The sequence below is a fragment of the Dreissena polymorpha genome, chromosome 2, assembly GCF_020536995.1.
Source record: "Dreissena polymorpha isolate Duluth1 chromosome 2, UMN_Dpol_1.0, whole genome shotgun sequence".
In the NCBI taxonomy this organism is placed as follows: Eukaryota; Metazoa; Mollusca; class Bivalvia; order Myida; family Dreissenidae; genus Dreissena; species Dreissena polymorpha.
The window spans coordinates 142,403,490-142,429,706 of record NC_068356.1 but is presented as its reverse complement, the minus strand read 5'-3'; the positions used below and the strand labels follow the sequence as shown (position 1 = coordinate 142,429,706).

At 34.6% G+C, this 26,217-nt stretch overlaps 2 protein-coding genes and 1 long non-coding RNA gene across 6 annotated transcripts in view; 1 reads left to right on the top strand and 2 right to left on the bottom strand.

The window, feature by feature from the left end:
- Positions 1 to 2,115: 2,115 nt before the first annotated feature.
- Positions 2,116 to 4,000, bottom strand: LOC127870137 (zinc finger protein 11-like). The gene is made up of 2 exons (XM_052412793.1): positions 3,977 to 4,000; positions 2,116 to 2,997 (listed from the first exon to the last, which is right to left on the bottom strand). Exons 1-2 carry the CDS (start codon positions 3,998 to 4,000, stop codon positions 2,116 to 2,118), a joined length of 906 nt encoding a protein of 301 aa, XP_052268753.1.
- A 1,511-nt stretch (positions 4,001 to 5,511) lies between these two features.
- LOC127869269 (uncharacterized) lies at positions 5,512 to 11,890 on the top strand. The gene is made up of 3 exons (XR_008044498.1): positions 5,512 to 5,622; positions 8,077 to 8,155; positions 8,630 to 11,890. It is a non-coding gene; the product is annotated as an uncharacterized LOC127869269 (long non-coding RNA).
- Positions 11,891 to 12,240: 350 nt separating this feature from the next.
- The window catches only part of LOC127869263 (nephrin-like), a 39,229-nt gene continuing 25,252 nt past the window's right edge, over positions 12,241 to 26,217 (bottom strand). The window contains exons 13-31 of one of the 4 annotated variants that reach the window (XM_052411648.1): positions 25,905 to 26,033; positions 25,581 to 25,620; positions 24,617 to 24,672; positions 24,019 to 24,248; positions 22,993 to 23,080; positions 22,244 to 22,317; positions 21,454 to 21,490; positions 21,044 to 21,141; positions 20,747 to 20,863; positions 20,208 to 20,365; positions 19,511 to 19,646; positions 18,966 to 19,097; positions 18,494 to 18,527; positions 18,136 to 18,209; positions 17,014 to 17,142; positions 16,666 to 16,791; positions 15,944 to 16,083; positions 14,257 to 14,392; positions 12,241 to 13,837 (exon numbers count right to left, since the gene is read on the bottom strand). In XM_052411648.1, coding sequence (XP_052267608.1) covers positions 13,766 to 13,837; positions 14,257 to 14,392; positions 15,944 to 16,083; positions 16,666 to 16,791; positions 17,014 to 17,142; positions 18,136 to 18,209; positions 18,494 to 18,527; positions 18,966 to 19,097; positions 19,511 to 19,646; positions 20,208 to 20,365; positions 20,747 to 20,863; positions 21,044 to 21,141; positions 21,454 to 21,490; positions 22,244 to 22,317; positions 22,993 to 23,080; positions 24,019 to 24,248; positions 24,617 to 24,672; positions 25,581 to 25,620; positions 25,905 to 26,033 — 2,006 coding nt within the window. In that variant the 3' untranslated portion in view covers positions 12,241 to 13,765. Of the gene's footprint in view, positions 13,838 to 14,256; positions 14,393 to 15,943; positions 16,084 to 16,665; positions 16,792 to 16,958; positions 17,143 to 18,135; positions 18,210 to 18,493; positions 18,528 to 18,965; positions 19,098 to 19,510; positions 19,647 to 20,207; positions 20,366 to 20,746; positions 20,864 to 21,043; positions 21,142 to 21,453; positions 21,491 to 22,243; positions 22,318 to 22,992; positions 23,081 to 24,018; positions 24,249 to 24,616; positions 24,673 to 25,580; positions 25,621 to 25,904; positions 26,034 to 26,217 lie in introns of those variants that run through there. The other 3 variants (XM_052411649.1, XM_052411650.1, XM_052411651.1) reach the window with 3 other exon arrangements.

The window sequence follows — 26,217 nt, the reverse complement described above, 5'->3', positions numbered from 1 at the left end:
TTTAATATATTGCTCGAAACTTTACAAGCTTACAAATACCAAATCACAAAACCATAGCAAACTAATATATGGTTATTTGCTAAGATGAACGATTTCATCCTATTATGAATTTAATGCAGTGGATACCTAATAAGATCGGTATTATTCGGGCGATAACGCCGTATTCGGAATGTTCGATATGTGATACCGATAACCAACGTGGATCTGCTGTTAAATGAAGGCAGTCAATTGTAGACACATTACTATTTCGGAATGTTGTATTCACATGTTTCATACATAAACAAGGAATACTCTTATCGATAGCTTATAAATAACGACGTTTTACAACTATTAGAACTGCATGAAGTATCAATAATTCCTCTGCCTTATTGACACACTATATACATTTACTTGTAGTTTGGTTACTTTTCATTTAGGTGTTTGACATCTCTCAGATGTCATGTGGAAGAATTGCCTGAAACGGTCTCCACAGCCAAGTTCCATCTTGTCAATTGTGAATCAGAGCCAGTCAAATGATCTTCGACCTTAAAGCAACGAATCTAAGTAAGACAAACTTGTTTTTGGAATTTTTGCATCCGTTTAAAATACAACTCAAAAAGGTTGTTTTGTTTAGCGTTTCAACGTTTAATCATAATTCATCTCGCAACACATATTTTCATGTTTGATAATTTGACATCAGGGAGTCGTCTATTTGTGAAGTGCTTTTTGTCTTCGAAATCGATTGCTTCTCATAACAGACAATCATATAAGGCATCAGTATGAACTGACTGAAAAAGGGATAATTGAAAAAAATACATTGTGTGATTATTCTGTACAGTTCGAGGAATAGTGATTCCGAATAGAACTCAGATTGCTGTTGTGGATTCGAAAACGGGTTTAAAGGTCTCCACATATGTAAAACCATCAGTGCCGAATTCTGCTGAAGCCCAGAAATAGCTGGCATCTCTGTCGATGCTGATAGCAACATGTCTGTATATAGTGGAAATCTGGATAGTGTCTCCATTACGACATATATATTTTGCTACATGAGATTGGAAACACCTTGACATTTTGTGCTGGAGTGCAGCTGTATGCAGGGTTCAATTGATAACATTGACCGGTTTTGAAATAGAAATTCAGATTCCGTGTATAGAAACGAGAAAAATGTTGAAAAAGAAACACACAAATGATTCGAACACAGTAATTCAGAATAAAACAGTCCCTCGCATGACACAATCGGCCATTGAAGCTTGTACTAATATTGATGCAGATTTTACTACATATAAGCGATCCACATGGTGTCATCATAGTAAAAGAAAACAATAAAAATATTTAAGCGAAACGTTGTTCATGAAAACAATTAAACAAAATGCTAATTATGTTATGTTTTTATTCTGCATTAAAAACCGCTAAATGGTTTTCTCAATCATTTCACCCGATGATGCTTGTTAGCATCTAACACTGTAGGCATTGAAGTATGTTTTAACATGGAGCAAACCTCACTGTTTTAATCGCACTGATGGACCAGTTGATTTTGCTACGATTTACAGAGCATTTATTTCGTTTGTTTAACATTTAATACTAAAACAAGTTAATATATAATCAAAACATGTGTAATCACATTAAAAGGAATATATGTCCGAAAATCGGACTCCTATCACACTCGTGTGAGGCTTCATTAGCTTGGTATTGTTCGTACTGAGACAGGTAGGAGGCTACATTAGCTTGGTATTGTTCGTACTGAGACAGGTAGGAGGCTTCATTAGCTTGGAATTGTTCGTACTGAGACAGGTAGGAGGCTTCATTAGCTTGGTATTGTTCGTACTGAGACAGGTAGGAGGCTACATTAGCTTGGTATTGTTCGTACTGAGACAGGTAGGAGGCTTCATTAGCTTGGAATTGTTCGTACTGAGACAGGTAGGAGGCTTCATTAGCTTGGAATTGTTCGTACTGAGACATGTAGGAGGCTTCATTAGCTTGGAATTGTTCGTACTGAGACAGGTAGGAGGCTACATTAGCTTGGAATTGTTCGTACTGAGACAGGTAGGAGGCTTCATTAGCTTGGAATTGTTCGTACTGAGACAGGTAGGAGGCTTCATTAGCTTGGAATTGTTCGTACCGAGACAGGTAAGAGGCTTAATTAGCTTGGAATTGTTCGTACTGAGACAGGTAGGAGGCTACATTAGCTTGGAATTGTTCGTACTGAGACAGGTAGGAGGCTTCATTAGCTTGGAATTGTTTGTACTGAGACAGGTAGGAGGCTTCATTAGCTGAGATTTGTTCGTACTGAGACAGGTAGGAGGCTTCATTAGCTTGGAATTGTTCGTACTGAGACAGGTAGGAGGCTACATTAGCTTGGTATTGTTCGTACTGAGACAGGTAGGAGGCTTCATTAGCTTGGAATTGTTCGTACTGAGACAGGTAGGAGGCTACATTAGCTTGGAATTGTTCGTACTGAGACAGGTAGGAGGCTACATTAGCTTGGTATTGTTCGTACTGAGACAGGTAGGAGGCTTCATTAGCTTGGAATTGTTCGTACTGAGACAGGTAGGAGGCTACATTAGCTTGGAATTGTTCGTACTGAGACAGGTAGGAGGCTTCATTAGCTTGGTATTGTTCGTACTGAGACAGGTAGGAGGCTACATTAGCTTGGTATTGTTCGTACTGAGACAGGTAGGAGGCTTCATTAGCTTGGAATTGTTCGTACTGAGACAGGTAGGAGGCTACATTAGCTTGGAATTGTTCGTACTGAGACAGGTAGGAGGCTACATTAGCTTGGAATTGTTCGTACTGAGACAGGTAGGAGGCTTCTTCATTAGCTTGGAATTGTTCGTACTGAGACAGGTAGGCGGCTTCATTAGCTTGGAATTGTTCGTACTGAGACAGGTAGGAGGCTTCATTAGCTTGGAATTGTTCGTACTGAGACAGGTAGGAGGCTTCATTAGCTTGGAATTGTTCGTACTGAGACAGGTAGGAGGCTACATTAGATTGGAATTGTTCGTACTGAGACAGTTGGCCCTAAGTAAGTTCATTCACATATTACAAAGAGTATTAGATTAAGAGAAAGCTGTGCAACGGAGCGTATATGTTACGAGCGACCAAATTTGATCCTTAAGTGTGACCTTTGAAGAAGTGAGACGAGTGTTACACGCGACAAGTCGTCTTATCATGAATTGCATTTGTGCCAAGTTATATTGAAAACAATCAAAACAATGCAAAGTTATTGCTGAGACAGGATTTTTCAAGCTGTTCAAAGCAAAATCTGATAATTGAACTCTAAGTAAGACCTTGAGCTTTAAGGTAGGGAGATGGTAGTTTAATTCGATACGATGTTTTTATGATGTTTTACTTTTGTGCCTAGTTGTTTAAAAAGAACAATTAATGGCAAAGCAAGGTAGGATATTTAAGCTGTTTTATTACCAATTTTGACCTTTAACCACTAAGTTTTACATTGACCTTTTAGGTAGGGACATGGATGCTATACGCAGCATATCTTTAAATAATAATGGACATGTGTGCAAATTAGTTCAATATCTGTCAATATAACCTCGCTTTACCAAAAGTCAATTGAACTATCATGAATAAGATTGCAGTAAAAGGGGAGTAACTGCGGCAATTTTATAAACAATATTAAGAAGAGTTTATTCCGATGTCAAATAAGCCTATTTGATGACTGCACTGGTGATAAGACTTCTCTAAGATTACTCGGTGACCTAGTTTCTGGACGCTCGTGATTAAGACTCGAAGTCGGCATAGAAATTGTCAATGTAACAACTGTTATTATAAAGTTTTATCAAGATTGAGTACTAATTGTGGCCTCTAGTGCGGTAACAATACTAAGTTCTAATATTTGGCTTGGTCTTCTAGTTTGTTGCACTCACGTCACCCACGATAAAAACTAGGCCTAGATATTGCCAAGATAAACATTCTGACGATTGGATGAAAAAAGAGTGGCCTGTATTGTGCAAACGAGCTAACGAACGACGACATAGCACACCGGACACCGCACGACACCGGTCATAGATGTAGGTTGTTGACAATAACCCACGTCCGTAACTCAATCAAAGAAATGTCACATAAAAAGTGGTACTGAAGTTGCATCCGTAGAAGATCATACTCATCCTTATATGTTTTAATAGGTTTGTTACACATAAATCGAATTTTTATATATAATAAAGCGAACAAATAATATATGCAAATATATGTGTCCTAATTCATTTAAGAAATTTTTCTCAATACAGATTCACGGAGTGTTGCAAAATATTACCGTTCCTTACATAAAAGCTTGTTACACAATTCACAGTTTATTTTCAGATTGATGGCTTACTTGTGATGAAATAATACGCAGGTGTTACAAAATAGCTGACCGTAGTTTTAACAGAAAAATGCAATTTCATTGTTCTTGTTCTTGATTTAAAACCAACTTAGTCGCACATTCTCTTCGCGAATTTGTCAATGTGTCTCACTTTTCCGATATGATTATCAGCTACTGAACAGAGTATGTGTGTTTTCCGATTCAACATGAAACACAATTGCACTGTGCTGGTTCACAGATTGTCCACTTGTCTAGCTATGCTCTTTGGTCGATACCTTACAGAAGCATAATATTGCATTTTGACTTAAGTTTTTTATTCAATAAAATAGCGTCTCATTTATCATGTATTACTAAATTGCTAAAATCCACATGAACACTAGTGGCAATGTATTGAAGCTTTCGCAACATTGCATAACATGGAGTCATGGCTATTATAAGTAAATGCAAATATCCAACATAGTGTTTTTTGCGTTCAATCAACAAGCCTACATGCTTCCGCTTTGTCACTTGTGTGGTGTATTGCTTATGTTACCAGAACCTTATCATATAGACAAGGACAGTCATGTTTATTATATATTGAATTTTGAGTCATAATGGATTTGTTGTTTATTATCATAATAATCTGGTCAAAATATACACATTTTAAATAAATTTGATTTCTTTTATTTCGATACGTGACATTATTAGTTGGTATATGGGCCAAAGATAATGTAGAATACTATTCATTTTACAGCCATGTACACAGAATTCCGGTGTGAGAGCATCTTCAGAGGCTGGATTTTTTGGCCACAAAAGTTACTATCATATAGTCGATTGCTACATATTTGATTATATATATAAATAATAATATTTAATATATCACACTTTTTTAACCATATTAACCATTGGAAAAGTGACTTGAGTTGTATATTTCATAACATAAATTCTTATCTCTCAAAATGAAACGTCTATGCATTAGTCATTAAAGCCTATATGAAAAATCACATGTATGATTGAGCTGTCGACGTTAAATACCAACTCTTTTTGATTAGTTCATTACTTGTATATGCTTGACGAATATGTTTTTATACCATTATGTTTGCCGGGGGGGGGGGGCATCGCAGAAAGTGGCATAAAGCAATCGCAACTGAGTGTAAGCCCCGCGGTCGGAATGTCCATAAATGTAAACCATCAGATGACGACGTGTAATGTTTATCTCAAAAAGCAAGGTCACACTAAGATGGTAAAAGTAAAATTTAGCCCATGTTAGCATGAGTTGCATGAGTGACTGGAGTTTTAAGAAAACGTGGAATTCTGGTACATCTGTGTCCCTTTAGACACATGCCATGGTATGTTATTATATTATATTTATTACATCAAATATCATACTAAAGAAATACGTGTATTGCTCTACAAATGGGCATTCCACTTCATATACATATAACTGTACTCAATCGTATGATATTTATAAAGACAGCTGTTAAAATATGTTCGTTGAGTCATATTTATGTTTAAGAATAAGTTAAGCAATGATTAAATGATTTAAAGTGAGTTTGTGATACAAGGACGCGCAATTGTTACAGCAGATGTGACCATAACTTCCGCAATTCTCGGCGAAATCAATTATTGACTTGACAATTGGTCATTTCTTAAGGTCACCTCGTCCTAGCACTAAGTGATGTTTATAAAGATGATTTACGCTGCGCGTTAAATTGATCACATAAATACTTTAAAAATCACTAACAGTATGCAATTGAAATTATAGTCCCTCATGCGTTGTACAAGTGAAGTCGAAAATATGTGTCTTGAGAATGTAAAGTGGTGGCCATTGTTTAATCAAAGTATTATTTGGACTAGAAAAGAGTAGGCATTACAAAAGTCTATTTAATACAACATAACAATAAGCAAAAAAATAATAATATAATTGACCAAAGTTAAGCGAAATTCATCTCTGCAATCAATAAGAAAGCTTATCGAGCATTTGAAATAGATGAGGTAAAACGGATTATGTGATATTATATGAAAACACACTGGTATTTATTAAAGTAATGATCAACTAGTTGCATCGTCGTAATTTTATGTTTATCGTCGCATTTGTATTCACTTTAAAATTCATTTTCCCAACTGTCAATAATTATGTGAAAATGAAGGGACATGTGAAAAGGAAACGCTTGTTCAAAACAATATTGATTAAGTACTTTCTGATCTCTATAATCACAGTTGCTAAGCCACAGTATATTAACAGTATTTCAGCCAGATGACAGCGTTCACCTATCATTTCTCCACAGCAAGATCAATCGTTAATCATGCCAAAATCATATGTTTTTTTAAATGGCATCATTAATTGGGGTCATTGCATTATTAATCTCTATAATAAACAGAACATTTTTTAAATGTTATTGTTAAATGTAAATTCATATGAATATTAATCACAGTTATTGTTTTTAACCAAGTATTTATTTCGTGATGGATTAATTAAATATGTGGTCAATTTGATGTCGTGATCAAAACCATGCTAGTAAACTACATCGACGCTCTGTTTGAATGACGGATGAAAGGAAAACACAAGAGTACCTTCCGCAAGGCAAAACACGTATGTATTTTTGTTTTAGGGCGCAGAAGATCACCTTCGATTCTTATGCTTAACATGCAAAATGAGCAACAATTCGTATAGGTGTTCATGCCCATATGTTTATAAAATATATATTCGTATGAAATACTATGAACACGATTTTTCGAAATATTTATTCTCGGAAATGTACGTATTTGAACCTTCTTTTAAGTATTGTGTACTACTTCAAGAACGTTTAACAAACCTATGACCAAACAGTTCGACGTGTGTGCACCGTTTAACATATCCTCCGATTACCGTGAAACAAGCGGTTTAGGAAGCAAGTCACAGAATTTCTCAATAAATGCAAACAATGCATCAATATAGTAACTACAATAAACGATTTCATTTTTTCATATTTCATTCCTGCTAAATCCATGTAAAAATTTCATATATACAGCGTGGTTTACCACGCAAAGCAGATAGTTTGATACGCCCGCAATAACATGTACTAGGAGCGGTGTTTACCTGGTATCGAGACGTCATATCCGAAAGGGGATACTACTCAATGAAATAGGCGTTAGGCCAACAACGCTTCTAAAATTGGAATCACTGAACAAATTTACGTAAACATAAACATTAATTAAATTTGTTCCATTTTACAATGAAACAAGTTAATGTTTTTTATCGGTCATTCATCTTTTGAACAACATTGGCACACCAAAGTGCTAAAGATTTGCAAAAACACAAACATCCGTCATGTGTTCAAATAAATATCGGCATATAAGTAACTATTAAAAGATATGATACAATTAGCATCCAAACGGGACGGGTTATACCCCTTTGACACGTGGTTATCGTCATTTCACCTATTTTCGCGATGTGCACTCAGTTTTAATGCTAGATTGTTTTGTGCAATATTTTGTGCAAATCGGGAACAAAGTTACAGTATTTTCTTTGAAATAAATCAAATATCTGAAAGTGTTGTGTTGACACTAGCACAGTCTTCTGCCAAACTTTGAAATTTATGTGATTGTTTTACGTGTTTTTTTGCGGAGTGATTTTAAAATAAGGCTTATTTGGAAATTATTTAATAAACATACCACTGTCGAAAATGGAACTATCGTTTGTTCATATGTACTTAGTCGACTTGATCAGAAACAGTTTTTTCCTTATTTTTATGCAACGTGATTCAGTCTGTGAAAAACCTATTGTTAATGAAATCTACAATACACGCTTTCTTTTTGTCTAGAAACATAACGGAAATGGCAGAAGGAAGAATCGACAGTTGTGTTCGAACCATGGAACAAGCAACATGCCGTTACTATCGCGTAAGTTGTTGAGTTACAAAGTACCAAAAATGTGCCATTGACTGTAGTAAAGTATAACCTTCATAAATATATATGTACTATTTTTGCCTACACTTTGGTGTTTTCAAATGATACATACGCACGGCAATTTGTTTAATGATCGGTAAACTCTTAATTTTGATTATATATACGTAACTTTTTACCTATCTAACATGATTTTACAACATATACACTATTCGTTCTTAAAAACGGTCTTGCGCTCACATTTCTATCTATTTTTGTTTTTCAAAAGCAATGATCTCAACACTATGTCGCATATCATATCGAAATTCATTTTGTACACTTTGAGAATAATGTGGTCATTATGCCTTTTTAACACCACTTAAAACAATATTGTAGTAGTAGCAGAAGAGGTAATAATTTAAGAAATAGAAGTGTGACAGAAGATGTAGTTGGCCAATCGGAAATGGTTTGTAGTTTAACTTTATGTTTCAGTATGAAGACGAATCGGTGGGAATAAGAAATGTTATGTCATTACTTGGATACGGGTCGGATGTTAGACTTGCACGAATATTGTCGTATCGTACATGGGCGGCGCGTCTAAGTGATTGGTCCAAACGCCCTTTGTCTGGTCGTATATGCTTCATTAATACTGGGAGCAAGGCGGAAGGCCTCGAAAATATACTTGAAAGTGATTGACTGTATCATGGTGGATATGGGTGTAGTATGTGTAGAAGATGACAGTGAAAGGAACTCTTTTTCAAGAGAAACAACAGTATTTAAAATGGATCAGCATTTAAGCTATCCCGGTAATTGCAGACTTGAATTATCTGGACCACAAGTAATTGATTCGTATTTGGAAAGGGCCCTATGTGATGATAGCTACGGAAAGACTGTACTGAGTAGCGATTTATTTATGGCTCGGATTGAAATTCCCATCTTTGCTGGCCGCGTTGGGCAATCGTTGCCTGATTCAATAGGACCATTTAACCAAGATTTAGTAAAAGCATTTTGCTGTATATGTCCCGAAATTTTGAATAAATGGGCTTCAAGACCGCGTTATTGGCCTCCACAGAATATCGTTCAGAAAGTCGTATCTTTGGGGGCATTTGTTACACCGGTCGGGTTCAAAGGCAGTGAGTTTAAGCACATGGAGTGGAGGATTTGTTTTAATACAGGGGAGACAGAACTAATAAACAACCTTAATGAAACACAGGTAAAACTCTATGTTCTTTTAAAAATGGTAGGTATAGATGTTCTGAAACCAAGAAAGAAAGAAGTAACCTCGTTCACGCTTAAGAACATAGTTTTATGGATGGCAGAACAACCCACAAGTATTGTTTCACGAAAAAAGATTGGTCCACTGGCTTCATGAAGACCTTGAATGACTAAGAACGGCTTTATTTACGCGACACCTACCATACTATATGAAACCGGAGCGAAATTTGATGGCAGCATGCGGACTGGAGGACGAGACTCAATGTGTATGTATAGCAACACTCACGGACATGATGGATGAAGGTCCAAAAGTTATACTGAGGCTGCAAGAGATCAGACGAGGCGTTATCATACATCCAGAACCACTAACGTGGTATAGACAGAAACAAATTGAGTTCGAGATGCTGAATCTTTTTACGTTTAACGCCGTTTTAAATGGCTTGGACAATTATGTTTTAGACCAAGTTTATAATCGTATTACGAAGATTGTAAGAGATGTTTGTGAATATCTTAGCATCGACGGACGTGACGAACTTATCTTTTTTCAAGTATTCGTCGCAATGATGTTCTGAAGATACACATTGTGCCATTCCTTTATTGCGTCCCTACTTAATCCCAAAACATGTAAACCAACTGTTACATGATCTAATCCTCTAAGCAAACATATAATCAGAAGCGTTCAATACTTACAAAGGATAACGAGGAGGTCTTTTAAAAAAAAGAAGAAGATGTAAACCTCAATAGTAACACGATCTAGTTAAAGGTTAAAGGTGCGGTTTAAAGTGTGCGTCGATAACGTATGCATCTTCAGCCTACTTCGACATTAACCCCCCGATTACTGGGATTTGAGTCGTCCGTTTACATATGGCGCACAAGGTAGCCACGGCACATTGACTTATTTCCCTCATATATAGTTCAACATATACTGAACATATTTTAACATTAAAAGTGCTGTGTTTTGGGGTTAACTGTTTATTAAACACTTAACATCGGCCAAGGAAGTACAAGTAACGTGGACGTAAACAACTTTGATCAGTTTTCAGATTGGTTGTACGCATAACTGCACTACAGCAGGTCGACTTGTCAGTGTTTACCGAAAACACACATCTTACCCTTCTATCTTTTGGACTGTTAAACACACGCGTTATAGTTGCGAATTTTGTGACATTCTATGAACGTAAATACAACATAATCATTTCGGTTTCACAGCATATACGATAACTCAAAAATAAGCAAATAATAAACCAGATAGATTAAATATATGTTTTGTTTTATCCTTCTTCTTGACAAAATAATACAAACATTCTTATCCGTTTCTGGTCAGAGTTTTTATGTAATATATTCTTTGATAATCAATGTCAGAAAAGTAATTTGTCTTTGTCTGAATTCGATTGTGAAAAGGCAATGATCGATACTAAATTGAATCCACCAGCGTATCATTATACCATTATTTTTATAACGATTACTAAATCATTGACAGTAACAATATCTACATACAATTAGTCAAAATCCAGTGATTCAACGGATGAAATAATTTGTATACTGCCCCCTGGCGAAGCACGAGTGATTTGATAACACGCATCTATACTCCTTACTGTGGGTTATTCGAAAACAAACCATCATAGAAAACTATTATTTCGATTTTAACACGATTCTGATTGATTTGATTCAAGCTTTTATGCGTGAACTATATTTTTCAATACTCCGCCCTTCTTAGTACAAAGTTCACTATTAAGTGACGTTAAATTGTACAAACATATGACGTCTTTTTCATTCATAAATATTTTGCAAATGACGTCATTTGAATTGACAACAACAATCGTAGAAATTTAATGACGTCACGTGTATTGATGCTACTGAAAAGCTGACATGCTATAAATGTTTTCTGAATTACGTTTCCTAACAAATAACATTCTTTGTAGACGTGGTTATGCCACTTATCACCAAATATACAATTTGTTGTTTCATTATTTTTATATACATGCTACATTTATTACATTTCTTTTAGAGCGGGTTTTAGCACGTGCATTTTACTGCAATATTTTCTTTATTTATTCGGAACTATTTTCGAAACATTAAGCTCCGCCCATAAGTTATTGCAGAATAACCCACACTTGATTTCCTTCTTTGTCTATAGAAAACAAGTCGCGTGCCGTGTTAGAATTAAGAAATAATATTTTTCTATCATGGTTTGTTGTCGAATAACCCACAGTAAGGAGTATAGATGCGTAGGAATTAAATCACGAGTGCGAAGCAAGGCTCGCGCTTCCGGCATTCTAAGCCTCGCAACATAAACTTCTCTGTATTCAACGCTAACCTAGTATTCTCTATTTATTCGGAACTATTTTCAAAACATTAAGCTCCGCCCATAAGTTATTGCAGAATAACCCACACTTGATTTCCTTCTTTGTCTATAGAAAACAAGTCGCGTGCCGTGTTAGAATCGACAACAAACCATGCTAGAAAAGTATACATGTTGCATTCTCATAAGAATAACATATAAGTACAAATGCATACACAAAATTGTTTTTTTTTTGACGCATGAGTATTTAATATTTATTATTGTGCATTTATTATTGCTATTGTGTTATTTTGACGATGAGCTGTATCTGTTACTGTATAGTAAATAAACTATCTGTTCTGTTCTGTTTAATGTTATTCGAATTATATCTATAAACAAAACCACATTTGTAGATTTATACGTACGGCGGTTAAAATCAAACATGCAGGACCTGAAATCATAAGGATCAATACATGCTAGTTTTTCTGTTGTCAATTAAAAGCTGTAGGAGAGTTGTTCATGACAAATTTGAAATCGGGAAGTTGTATACTCTTGTGCAAAATTATATCAAATAACAAATAACTGTGTACACATTTTAAACGAAAGCAGTTGTTTATCATTTAATCGCTTTTGTTCCAAATACTCCCCAATTACGCTCTCAAACCATTGTTTAGCAGAATAAAATTGAGAAAAATAAACAAGACATAAACACCGCTTTCAATGCAGCTACATTCAACAAATTTCAACTATATAAATATTATAATATATGTGCACCCTGATTAAATGAATATATCAAATAGTTTTTACACAATCTGTATATAGGAACAACAAAACTTCAGAAATATGTCATGGACAAATATTTTCTATCAAGCCAAGGCACAATAATAAATATACACATGATACAAGCTTGGTGCGCCGCATTGGATTGGAACAATCAATGCAAATCATTTAGGGCTTAAGGTTGTTTGCAGGAATACCAAAGTTAAGATCTAGGTACATTTCGACGTTGTTACTTAATAGCCCCGTCACACCGGACTGGCGTCCTTACGGCGACATAAGACTGTGTTTCTGAAAATCTTTGATTGTCGTAGTAAGGACGCCAATGACTTTTTCGGTAAAAATGCTGTTTCTCGCCTTTCCGTCACACCAGCGTCCTGATTTTAGGCGTTCGGTGCGTCCTCACGGTGTTTTTAATACGTCCTTAAAAGCGCACTGGGGTCGCAATAGGAACGCCATAGTCGTAGTTGGGTCGCAATAGACGCCGTAAGAACGCAATGAAGTCGCAGTAAGGACGGCATAGTCGTTCTGGGACGCAATAGACGTACACAAGACGTACTGAAGTCGCAAAAAGGTCGCCGTACGGTCACCTTGCAGTCAATTATCATTTTTGTGGGTTTGAGCGGCGACCACACGACGTCCATGGCGACCTTACAGCGACCCTACACCGTCTCACTACGACTATTGCGTCCTACCAAAAACGCCGTAAAAACGCCGGACTTTGCGACCACTTTGAACATGTTTAAAGTGGTCGCCGTGGGCTCGCGTCCTGAGTAATTTTCGGCGTCTTCACTGCGTCCTCTTACGTCGTTACTTAGTTAATCCGGCGTCTATGGCGTCCTCACTGCGACCTGGGTCGCCGTAAGGATGCAGTAAGGACGCCAGTCCGGTGTGACGGGGGTATTACATCGGGACTTTTTCTCTCGATCACACTGCTTTATATAAAAGGTATATTGCGGAATATACTAGTACAATATCAACAGCTTTGTGGGTACGATGCCTATGATAATATATTATATACATATATACAGTTTTACACGATAAAAGCTTAAACAAACTGTCTATAGATCACATATGGGTACATATAAATGTATTTAAACTAGAAGTATTATCATTTTTTATCAATATTTTTAATTAAAAGATTCATTATGAGTGTCAAAGAACGTAACTGAGTCTAAAATATTCGTTTTGTAAATATGTGGGTGTAAAAACATCAAACACTATATCCAATATTTAAAACACATGATTCAAAAACTTAAAACATATAGTCGGTGATAAACAAACGCGACATGTTTAATGTAGATTGTTTGTCTGATAATTCCACTACTATCAATCGAACCAGCATTTAACCGCAGTTAAACATTTTCATATACTATACAGTTTTCTAAGTATTTCAGAGCAACATCATGGCAGAATATATACTGGGTCTGAAAGCAAACAGTACAGTCCATTTATTTCCTTAAATATACATAGTCAACAACGAAAACATGACAATATGGGGACATACCATACTCAAATGAAACTTTGAATGGTATTTTCTACGAAAATCATTAAGGTCATAGAGGTCTATTAATGTAGATAGTTCAAACTTCCATCGCCTGAAACTAACGTTAGTTTGCCAAGGCGTGAAATCGATGTACGCATAACGGCAAGCATATTGCAATCATATTTGGATAATAATAAAAAAAGATAATTACGTAAGCATTGAAGTCACTTGAAATTCAAGAAAACAGCCTGAGAGCAAATTAAATAATTCGTAACAAAAAGCCAATGCATTGTTATCTTTGTAGTTTAATCATATTTTTTTGGAAATTATAACGCAACATTATTTCAACTTCGCACTTACTGCATCGACAATTACTTGTGGCTTTCTACACCGCATCATTCGGACTTCTTGAGCAATGGCTACCTCTTTGTCAATCTTTATTCTTTCAATAACACTCAGTAGAACAGCCAAAAGACCCGAACGACTGTGTCCATCTCTTAAAATATTATATAAAGTTGGTAAGCAAGATAATGCTATTTCAGGTACAAAACCGGAAGTACTGACATTAAGTGTTACATTCGGTCAGTTTGATAATCAGCATGATCGGTTTGCTATTTCTTTAGTTCTATGTTTAATACTGAATATATAATACACCTGTTAATTGTTTTTCGATATGGTTATGGTCTTTCCAACCACATATGGTGGAACATTTGAAAGTGGTTTGGTAATATTCATGTTAAAAATTGACGTCATCCTTTGAATCTTTTATATAAAACAAATAATACATCATTTGTGCATGCGTAGCCGTGAGTTATTAACCCTCAGTGCATCTCTCTTGGTCGATAAAAATCATTGTTTCCGCATCTGTACATAGGTCCGACTATATGGAATCCTTGGTTGGTATTGCTCTTTCTTAATATGATATATCAGTCTTATTTTATTGTTTATTTCGGCTTACTTACGCATCCACAGATAACATTATTTATTTGTGATTGACATGATTTTGACAAACACCTTTAAACGATATTGACAATACACCAATCCGTCTAGAATAAACAATGACCGTAACCGTGTCTATAAACTATAAGAACATGTGTGCTACGAGAGGGTATTAGCGAGGAGGCAACTGCACCAAAATCTAAACATGGATATGTATACTCTTGCGCTTGAAATTTATCAAGAGCAATATATCAGAAAAATAAAGTGATTACTTAATGATAGGACATGCAAAATGAGCAAATTTAGGTAACAACTTGTTTCAACAGTGTATGTTTTATCGTGGTTGTTTGTTGCTTTTTATGTCCCCTTCCGATGACAACGGAATAACCTTTAGGTCCGTCTGTGTGACTGCCCGTCTGTCCGAAAAATCTCTGGATCCTGCCCGACTTTTAAAAAGTACTTAAGCTTGGTTTATAAAACACGGCTAAGTCGATAGAGAACCATTTTGGATATAGTCTCGTTTGTTTTTCATGAGGCAAATTTTGTGGTTGATTTGTGTACAGCAATAACTGAGAACGTTACGTTACTGCGATTCTTTAAAAAGTTCTAAAGCAAGTCTCATGAAGCTCGGCGTGTGATTAGTAACTCGTAGAATGAATATGCACGTTACTTCAGGCTTTTAGTCACATCACAAGTGAGGTTGCTTTAGTTACATACATATTTGAACAATCACATAGTGGTCCTGCCATTAGTTAAAAAAACATAATCTTTGTTGAAGAAACGCATGTTGATCCTGTTATTACTCCAACAGCAACAACTCGGTAAGAGACTGATGTGTTGTCTTTTATAGTGGATTTGTGCTGGGTCAAACTGTTTTACAATTTGTCATTTGTAATAATCAAACGAGCTCGTTCTATGATAACAATTTTTTCATGCTATGCAACATGGAAAGCTGACACGGGAGATAGATATGCCAGTTCAATAACTAATTGTGAACATGCTCATTGTGTTTCTGATTTTGTTGTAAATACAACCAAATGCGCAGTATAAAATATATTTAAAAATAAATACCATATTACGATTAATGACATTCCTTAAATTCACTCACCTGCACTGAAGAATCACAGGTCCTTCTGTACACGTGTTGTTGAGTTCGTTCAATAGGTCGATAAAGGCATCCTCGTCCGAAAGCTGGCTCTTGCTTGACCAAGCAGTGAATTCATACACCGTTACGTCCTGAACGTAGACCTGTGAAATGAAATGCGTTACAATCGGTAATGTTGCTTAATGTTAACTGTTTTAATTACACACTTTGTCAAAACAATCGCATAAACCAAACGAAACGATTCTATAAATCAGTATGAGTACATATACGTTTGGTTGTATTCAATGTAGAAAAACATATATTGCCAACATTAAGCTGGCTGAACCTTAATGGATTAATGCATTTAATCACCGTTTAACAAACATACTTGTTTTCGTAATATACTTTTATTTCCTATAATTTGGTTTAAACGAAAAAAATACCTCGTGAAGCACTTACGCTACATTAAGAATATTGATATCGTATATTTAGAGCGATAAATGCATACCTCTAGAAAATACAAAAATCAGGTAAAAGTTTGCGACCTGTAATTATCTAATATTTAAATGTTCATGGTCATTAACAAAAATAATTTAACAGCATAACATGGTAATTATTATGACGATTAAACGTTATTTGATACAAGAACGCAACAGCATATTGCATGACTTTATTGCTAGCCTATTTGATCGCAACTCTGTGTTGAAAATACAAAGGCGATACTATAAAACAAATATACTACATACCGTATTTGTACAATCACATCTGAGCTTAGTTTGAGAAAAATTCGTCGACTTCTGTTTGCTAATTGTCGTCACTGTGAATGGTCCGAACTTGAGCTGAGTGCCATCTCTTCCGCAAAGTTTTTGCTCCTTAAAGACAAATTGATTATTTTAATATTTTTGTATCAATTAAGTGGCACAATAAATGTAATTCATGCATTTTCTATACGTCCTGACGGTCAATAAAACTGTAAAATAACGACCATTTTACTCAAAATATAGACATGTATTATGTTACGTTATTATGTTTTCCGTACTTATCAATTTGCACTAAATATTAGGCGAATTAATGCATTTATCGTCAGTTAAAACCTGCTGTATGTCCTCCTCCATTGTAAGAACTGTCTTCACTCCATAATCAATGACCAAACGTATGAAGTCAATCATGGTGTCACTTCGAGGATACTGGGCTAAAATCAGGGCGTTCTTCTTCAGGTACGTCTACATTAAAAATAAATAAAAAACTATAGTATATCAACCGTTTAATTTATGTTCATGAAATAATAATTATCGATTACTTGTAAAATCATTATGGAAAATTTCACAAAATTCACATTTTTCGACTTATCACTTTAACTTTAAACACGTACATCCAAAGAAAAACGATATTGTTAAAAGTATGCATTCATGAACTTTCGATATTTGTTTCTGACTGTTCTAATTACGTAAAGTACAATGTAGGTGAATTATTGTACATCGCGACTTCAACGTAAGGCAATCGGAAATGTTTTGACGCGTGTTTTGAGATTGTCCTAGTGCCAGCTTGATATGAAAATGTAAGAGTACTCGGTTTCGGGCGTATATTTGCGACAACGTTCCAAGTTCAAAGGACAACATTGATTTTAAAATGATGTATCATATATACATATTACTTATACATGTTTGTTGATTTTCTAATTTTTCATTTAAGACAATACAATGTGTTATGTGTTACTTAAAATTGCTTTCTTCAATCCATAGTTTAATCTGAATAAAACTTTTGCTTAACTTTAGCAATATGAAATGTTGTCATATAACAAATATGTAATGACATTGTGTACACGTTAATAACTCAATTTTGTGTTATTATCGTTTTTTCAGGTTACGGCTAGCCACAATAGCCTTGCACCAAGATGATGGTACTAAGGCTCAGTAGACGCTAACTTATTTTATCATTTTATAACATTGACATTTTAATGTAATGCATATTTTACAATCTATTTGCGTTGACATATGACTATTATTATTTGTAAATTATACTGTTACTCACCATGGAAATGTATGAAAAAAATAGTATTAATAAAAAACTAATCACGTTTATGTGATGATTGTCACCTCATCGATTATGTAACCATGTTCACCTTTGTTGATAATCGACGTAATGATACTTGACATAAATCGACTTATAACATATTTAATTTCCCAGATTATTTGCCTTCAAATTACTGTACGCACTGATATGAATACAGCGTCGATGGAGTCGCTTCTTCCAGCAATTAACGAATGCAGTTTTGGTCTGAATTCGTATTCTGCAAAGGAGTAAATTGACAGTCCTATAAAGAAGCAATTAAGTAACGATTTAAAGATAAAGTCTAAGCTTTTATGTTTGCCCAACGAAGGTTGATCCATTTTATCCAACAGTGTATTAATTAGCACTGTTATTAAAGATACACACATTAATGCTAGCTTTATTCAGTTATTTACTGACTACTGGTTATTTATTAATTCACAAATACAAAGATACAATTACTTTTTTATTTTTATATAATGTGTTTGAATAGCAAGATAGTAAGTAAAATCGCAGAAAACGTACCATCTACTACTGGCATAGTTTCATCACATATCTCCTGAAATGTGTATTTTATCAATATGTTTACACACAAATAACACATAAAATTAAACAAATACAAATTGTATAGAATTTATAAAATTTAATTGCTTGTTTATAGTAAAAGATGAGAATCATATATGAAAGCACGCTGCTACAAGGCAACACACATATTATTATATTTAAACTCAATTTATTTAGAATACGGATTTTTTGACGGCCTTTTGTTCAATGTTCGTTCAACATGCGTTTTATTATTAATATTATAATTTATAAAGACGGGTGATTAAAATGGAATACACACACGCACGCACACACACACACACCCGCACACACACACACACACCCGCACACACACACACACACACCCGCACACACACACACACACACACACCCGCACACACACACACACACACACACCCGCACACAAAATCCTTAAACAATATTTAAATCCTACTTGGAATTGTTGCTGCAGTAAATGCGTACGCTGTGGAGACGACATTGTAGCGTGGAATTCATCTGTCGTGTATACTTTGCCGATTGGATGGAGAGCCTCACAGAGTGTCGCGTAGAGATATAGATATTGCTCCTAGACATAACACAGCCCATCGCATTTGTTAGTGGCAACCATATACAAAAGACTTACCATTGTCAATTATAAAACAATTTGTTTTTGAAAACCACTTTTAAAGTTTAACGCATTACATGAAACGTCACACAACAGAACATGACTGAAAATAACAAACAATTAATATGGTTAAAGTAAGATGATAACATTTCACGGGCATTGCAATTAGGTCCCGAATGTAATGTATCATGGGTAAACAGTCAGATACTTTTAACATGAAGACAAGCACATAATTTTATGAAAAAGACTTAACTATTTGCATACTTTTTGTGCAATCAGGTCCCGAATTTAATGTATTATGGGTAAACAGACACCAACTGTTAACGTGAATAAAAGAACACGATTTTATGAAATAGACTAAACTAATAACATACTTTTGTTTGCACCATGCTTATCCGCTGCTCGCGGAGGTTCTGTACAGCATCAAACACGCTAACGACACCTTCCGCTTTCCCCCTGTCGTACAGGAAGTCAAGGGCAATAAACGTCCCGGTTCTGCCGACGCCAGCACTGTTATACATTATATGTCAAAGCGTAAACTCATTTAATCAAAGCAGAGTGCATGTTTGTAATATAAAACTATTATATTAACTAATTTATTCCGTGTACAAATAAACACGGAAACATGATTGTTAAGCATTCAGAATCATCAGAAAGGCCGATTGATCCAATAAACGATATGAATATGTTCCTAAGGGTAAAATGCTTAAGATAAAACGACAATTTTATCTCACACCATTATAATAGGAAGATATTCTTAGAATGGGTATGTTATGGAACCGACAGTCGCAGATAACAAACAGGCGTAAAGATACACTGCGATTAATAAACTAAATTAAGAAAGGATGTCAATAGGGGCAGTCAAACTGTCTTGCTGTATGGCCTAGTTTTAATAACTACACGTTTGATAGTTTGCTTCGAAACCATGACAACTGAGGTTCAATCTGAATTGAGTTCGGATTCTCAGGATGCAATATCTACGGATGATCTGCGAGGGAAATACAATCGTCTGTGCCTATGGGTTAAATAGTCGAAATAGGTCGTTCAAGATAAAAAAAGAGAATGGATAACCTGCAATGCACAATCCAAGGCTGATCTTTGGTTGTTTCGTTTCTGCGGACATGTTCCCAAAACTGGGTCAATGACAGAGCAGTATCCGGGACATCCTTGTCGGGCCATGCTGTAAAGTGGTACTGGGTGACGTCGTGACGTGTTGTAGACCCATGCTGCTTAGGAATTCGATAACATTATGTTCACATAGTTACTCCGTCGTCTACTTCCACGGTATACTTCCCGTTGGCGCTACATTATTGTTTATTGAGCTTGACATATATACGTATTTACGTTTTAATATGCTTGTCGTTTAGACCTATTGAGTTTGCTTCTTTTATGAACAAGTTATAATTATGTTATGACGGAGTACACTGACTGGACAAATACGAAAGAACAGACGACATCGGTGTTTCATGCACATGGAATGTTTAAAGCAACAACCGTTTATACACCATTAATACGTGTACATCTTGTATTAAAAGATTGTAATTACACATGCTCTGTTGATCAGGATATACCGCTATAATTGTACATAGTGAAATCCTTATGCACCATACCTTAACGCAGCTCAAGTGCCTGACTACGAAGTTGCCGTATTGTGTACATTTCACCGTCGTGATCGAAAACTGGCCATAAAACCCAACGTCATCATGCCAGTACTGGCAGCATTTTGCCTGTGTGAGATGCGCGTTCATTTGGGTGTTTTTGGAGCATTTAAATTAATATGCCACGAACTAATGTCATATATTTTACGCTTGAAAATGATACGAAAATGTATCATAGACTTAATAATTAATTCTAAAATATACGTACATGTCTTGAGCACAAGAAAAACATCTTAATAGGCCTACTACCTTTGCCTCTTCCATGAGTTTTGTTAACATGACAATTACTGACACATTCTCTGCCACAACCATCCGCCAAAAGTCTTCAATCGTTCCAAGAAGAGGACCTACACGTTCAAGCCGGGCAAAAATACATTAACATTAAATAATATACTTTCATAACGAGCAGCTAAATGAAACGGGTTAATTACCATATAATAGATATACGCTTACAATTCACAATGTACGAGCCTTTCTCGAAATAAGATTAATAAATGACCCGAAAAATCCTTACTTATCAAGTTTGAATAAAGCGCAAACAATGTAATACACTCAATTTTCCGCTTAGGAGAAATATGCATTCATTTAATTATGTGTACATTAAATTAAATATGCATTGCCACTTAACAGTTCAAACAACAAACAAGAAAATATCTTACCTTGAGCAGCAATATATCTTCTTGGCCTTTCGTATCCCTGAAACAATCGCAGTAAAATATCAAATATTTAAACGCAACATATACAGATAATTCATTTTGTTAAATATTTAAAAAATAGAAGTACTTATTTCAAAGAAGTAAAATAATAATCCTGACTTAGAAAACTGATAAAATAACCATCGGTTATTTAATCAATTATTTTTGTCGAAATCGGTAACTTAACAAAGCGATAGAAACACTTTTTATCATTTTGTTTTCAAAAAATACCTGTATCGGTAACAATCCGCTTATGATAAGTCATGAATATCAATAGCCTCAGCGGTGTAGAGGTATGCCTTAAAATTTTGCAGTGAGAAGTCCAAGGTACGAGTATCAGGCAATTTTTTTTTAAATTTGTTCGTGTTATTATGATCATTTTGTACCAGAGAGAATATTAAACACGTGTTTACAAATACATTTAATTACGTCCTTAAAAATATAATATGTTAAAGAGTTTTGCTGGAGCTTATTATCAAATTGATACCATTTACTTACAAAAAAGACCATTGGTATAGTTTAAAATTACTAATTCAACACAAAAGCGCATATCGAGCAAAACCATAAATGAACAAAATCAATTCAAGACCTCGGAACTGTTATAATAAATCTCTTAGACAGAAAATACGTGCGCAAACCTATCATTATATGCATGAGTTGGTGTATTTATTCTAAGACAGATCGTTGTAACGCAAAACTTTTGAATAGAATGACGCAAGTGTTTCTGTTGTCGTTAAGATGCACATAAACTTACATTGATGAAGCTGGCATTTATGAAGTCATCATCTTCCGTACCCATGGAAGCCAGTTTAACTCGATTGAAATCATCTGAAAGAATTCGTATGAATGCATTTGTTTTTGGTTGCATTCGGTTTACAACTTGCTTACTCAAAAGCGTTTAAGCAATACCCTATTGTATGTATAATCTGGTATACGCGTTTTCTATTTGACAATGGTGTACGCGTTTTCTATTTGACAATGGTGTACGCGTTTTCTATTTGACAATGGTGTACGCGTTTTCTATTTGACAATGGTTTACGCGTTTACTATTTGACAATGGTGTACGCGTTTTTTATTTGACAATGGTGTACGCGTTTTCTATTTGACAATGGTGTACGCGTTTTCTATTTGACGATGGTGTACGCGTTTTCTATTTGACAATGGTGTACGCGTTTTCTATTTGACAATGGTGTACGCGTTTTCTATTTGACAATGGTGTACGCGTTTTCTATTTGACAATGGTGTACGCGTTTTCTATTTGACAATGACGGCAGCAGCGTTCACATTTAATGCATTGACTTAACAAGCTTAGATCGTTTTAAGTAATTTAAAAGTACAAACAATAACCCGTTGATTTATTTAAAAAATATTTGAAAAATAAAATATTAGTTTTGTAAAAGTTTTTAAACTATCAAACTAAAAGTAAAAATACTTTTACATAAACGAGGTTTGTTTTTCAATGATTCCGATACTTACATTGAGTGGATATTACCGCCTACTTACATGGATACATATTTTTGTATCTGTTTTTCGGAACATTCATGACTTTATTAGCTGCTTCTGTTGCGTTTTTGAGTCCACGATGCAATGCCTTGAAGACAATAATGTTTTATTTTATTCAACATAGTTTTAATAGTGAAGAACGCGTTATTTGAACAGAAAATTCAAAATTGCCGTGTGTTGCGAAAGATGATTGTTTCCAGAATTAAAGTTCCCGTTCGCGGAGATATATATGGGCAGAATCGTAAGAAAACGTGTTTTTATTGAGGATATCACTCAAAATCCGGTTGAAATCGGTTGAAAACAAACATAAAGCGATTTTTATTTTTGGGTCGAGTACGTTAAAGTACAAATCGACCTAATTAATATTCATGATTCGACACCTAAACAAACAAAATTGCGGATAAGGGCGAATTTAGCGGACATCTGTTACAGACGAAAACTGAGTTGCAACGCGACGTTTTTGCTAAATCTACGTATTTATATTCCATATGCTAATAATGTTTAGCGAAAGCTAAATATAGATATATGATTTTCGACTAATGCATGTATTTATGATCATTTATGTATTATTTTATCGATTCAAAATAGATTTTGATCAGGTTTTCGATGTCAAACTCAATAAAATATATTTCAATGAATTTATGTAAAGTTTATTTCTCACTATACGATTTATATGCAAAACAACGATATATTCCGCAAATGGGGACTTTATTCAGTTGTTAAAACTTGTTTCAAGACTGCGCAGTAGTAAAGCACTTAACACTGATTATTGAATGTTGTACAATTAATAAGGTGCGTGATTTGTTATGTGAATAGAATAAAGAAATGAGATATTTGACATGAATGTAATTTAGGTATATGTCAGGAAATTTAATAGCTTCGTTTAAGAAAGGGAAATCATTTAATATTGATAAATAATTTAGACCTAAGCAATCTTAATTAGAATGTTAACATCGGCTGTTGGTTGAAGTTTTTCTATTAATAATTAAAAGTCCATATTGTCACGTCAGAAATTAAAATACATGCCTGATATTCATTGAAGGCTTCTTTAGAATCTGTTTGGTATCTCTTTACTTTACTACGCAGCTGGCTTATCGGTATACTCTCATCATTCAATGTGTCTCCAGATAAGTTTCTATATGTCGCTTCGATATGGTTTTTGTTATCCACGTTAGTCTTGAATTCAGATGTCACGAGGAATTTCACAGTTTCAGTATCTGTTTGTTCGTTGTCCGGCTTTGTTTGCATATTTGATGCTGACATTTCGTATTAATATTAACAAAAGTATACACATTGCAAAAATATATATTTAAAACGAAGTTTACTTTATAAAATTTGCCTTTTACTTCAACAGTGGATAATGCTACTCTTTTGTATTATGTATTACCACCTCCTCTGGCACAGCAACAAAAACTTCTACGTATAATGTGTCAACAACACCAAAAGCCAAAGTGGTCCTCTATGATTAAACCAACAACAGTTATAATTACAATTCAAAATACTAAAAATACTATTACAATACCTACTGATAGTTTCGTATGCATTTGTATTTACAGCTGTATAGTGTATGTGATATTCATATGATCATAATGCATCTTAATTAAATGATACTTAACTAACTTACCAAATGTATGGTTTACGTACTCATGAGTTTTCCTTGATGAACTGTTTGGACGATTACTTTAAGAAAATAAAGAAAATACAACATATATTATTTATATTTATCAGACACAAATTTTGAAATGCATTCGGTGTTTTGTTTATTTGATTTTGACATTTTAATTTTAACATAGTTATAATATTTACTCTAATATGTTTTTAATTCATATATACTGGTTATATAGACAACATCAAGTCTTTCAACAAATTAACATTAAATTATAAGGCATACGATTCATGATAAAAAAACTACTAAGTACTGATTACTAGTGCTGTTTTGTTTGCTTTTTGTATTCAAGAACATACGTCGCCTTCATACGGTAAGTATATGTTTCGAGATCAGACATGTTAACATTTCAAACGTCATGAAAAAATGACATTTAAAACCAATTAAAATATGAGGCGTTGTACACAATTTTACAATATTGTATAAAGTAGAAGGTATATCACTTATAAAGAGAAAAACAACATATAACATTAAATTAAAATAACATTAGGGAACTGGTCTGACACACATAGATTATCTATATTCTTATATTCATTTATTGTTTGCCGTTAAGCTACTGAAACAAATTTTTGGAGTACTGCGTATGCCGTAAAATGTACCTTTATCGAATTTATAGCATTTCAAAATAGTTGTAAAATATTTTATAGTGTTAAATTCGACTCTCAAACCGTAGTATCCGCTTAATATTACAGTTGAAGGCACAGCATGTAATAGGGAAATCGCGACTTTACGAATGTTGGTTTTCTGAAAAACGAAATCAAATGAAAAGTCTATACAGGGGTTTATTCTTATTCTTTCTTAATTGAAGACCATGCCTGTAAACGACGAACCCCTTCACCAGATTGACAAACATAACTCCCCTGCATATGGTCTTTTTCTCCAAATTATTTTTTGCCACAATGAAATAATAATTAATGCTTACCAATAACGTGCCTGTGTATTTGAAGTTGTCCTGTCTTTTACTGAAACGTGCATAAACTGACTTGATTAATAGAGTGCGTGGTTCAAATTGATTTAAATATCGTTTCATAACCAAGATTTGTGTATGCAGCAACCAAATAAATGACTGAGCTATTTCTGCACCGAGTGTGCATCGTGTAAATAAAACACATTCATGAAATGTAGACATATCAGACATTAAGACAGTCCCTTACGAATCATTCAAGCAGTTGTGTTTTCGAATGTATCTTACAAATATGCTTGTACCAATGTGTAATGACATTTGACGTAATAAAATCATATTTACACATTCCTATTCTGCGCCGTAGTTTGTAAACCACCACAGCCCCCACCACGATCAAGCACGCTGCTAATGTTCCACCTACCGCTGCACCAACCACAGAAGGGTTTTGTTTTACTTCATTAGAAAATGCAACTGAAAATACAATTTTATATCTGAATCTTCTTAAATTAGTTGTTATTGTAAATTTAGTAATCAGCAATTCAATCAAATGACCATATATATATACTCCACGTTCTTTGTAAAATCTGAGAATACAATATATATGGGCCCAATACATATCACAGTACGGGGCATGTTAAGTATAATTCCGATATGA

What these genes read in the sequence shown, in the direction of transcription:
- LOC127870137 (XM_052412793.1), bottom strand. Translation starts at nt 4,000, where the DNA reads ATGACCGGTGTCGTGCGGTGTCCG. An exon ending in CCGGTGTCGTGCGGTGTCCG is followed by an intron (nt 2,998 to 3,976) that starts GTGTGCTATGTC and finishes GAACTTACTTAG; the next exon opens with GGCCAACTGTCTCAGTACGA.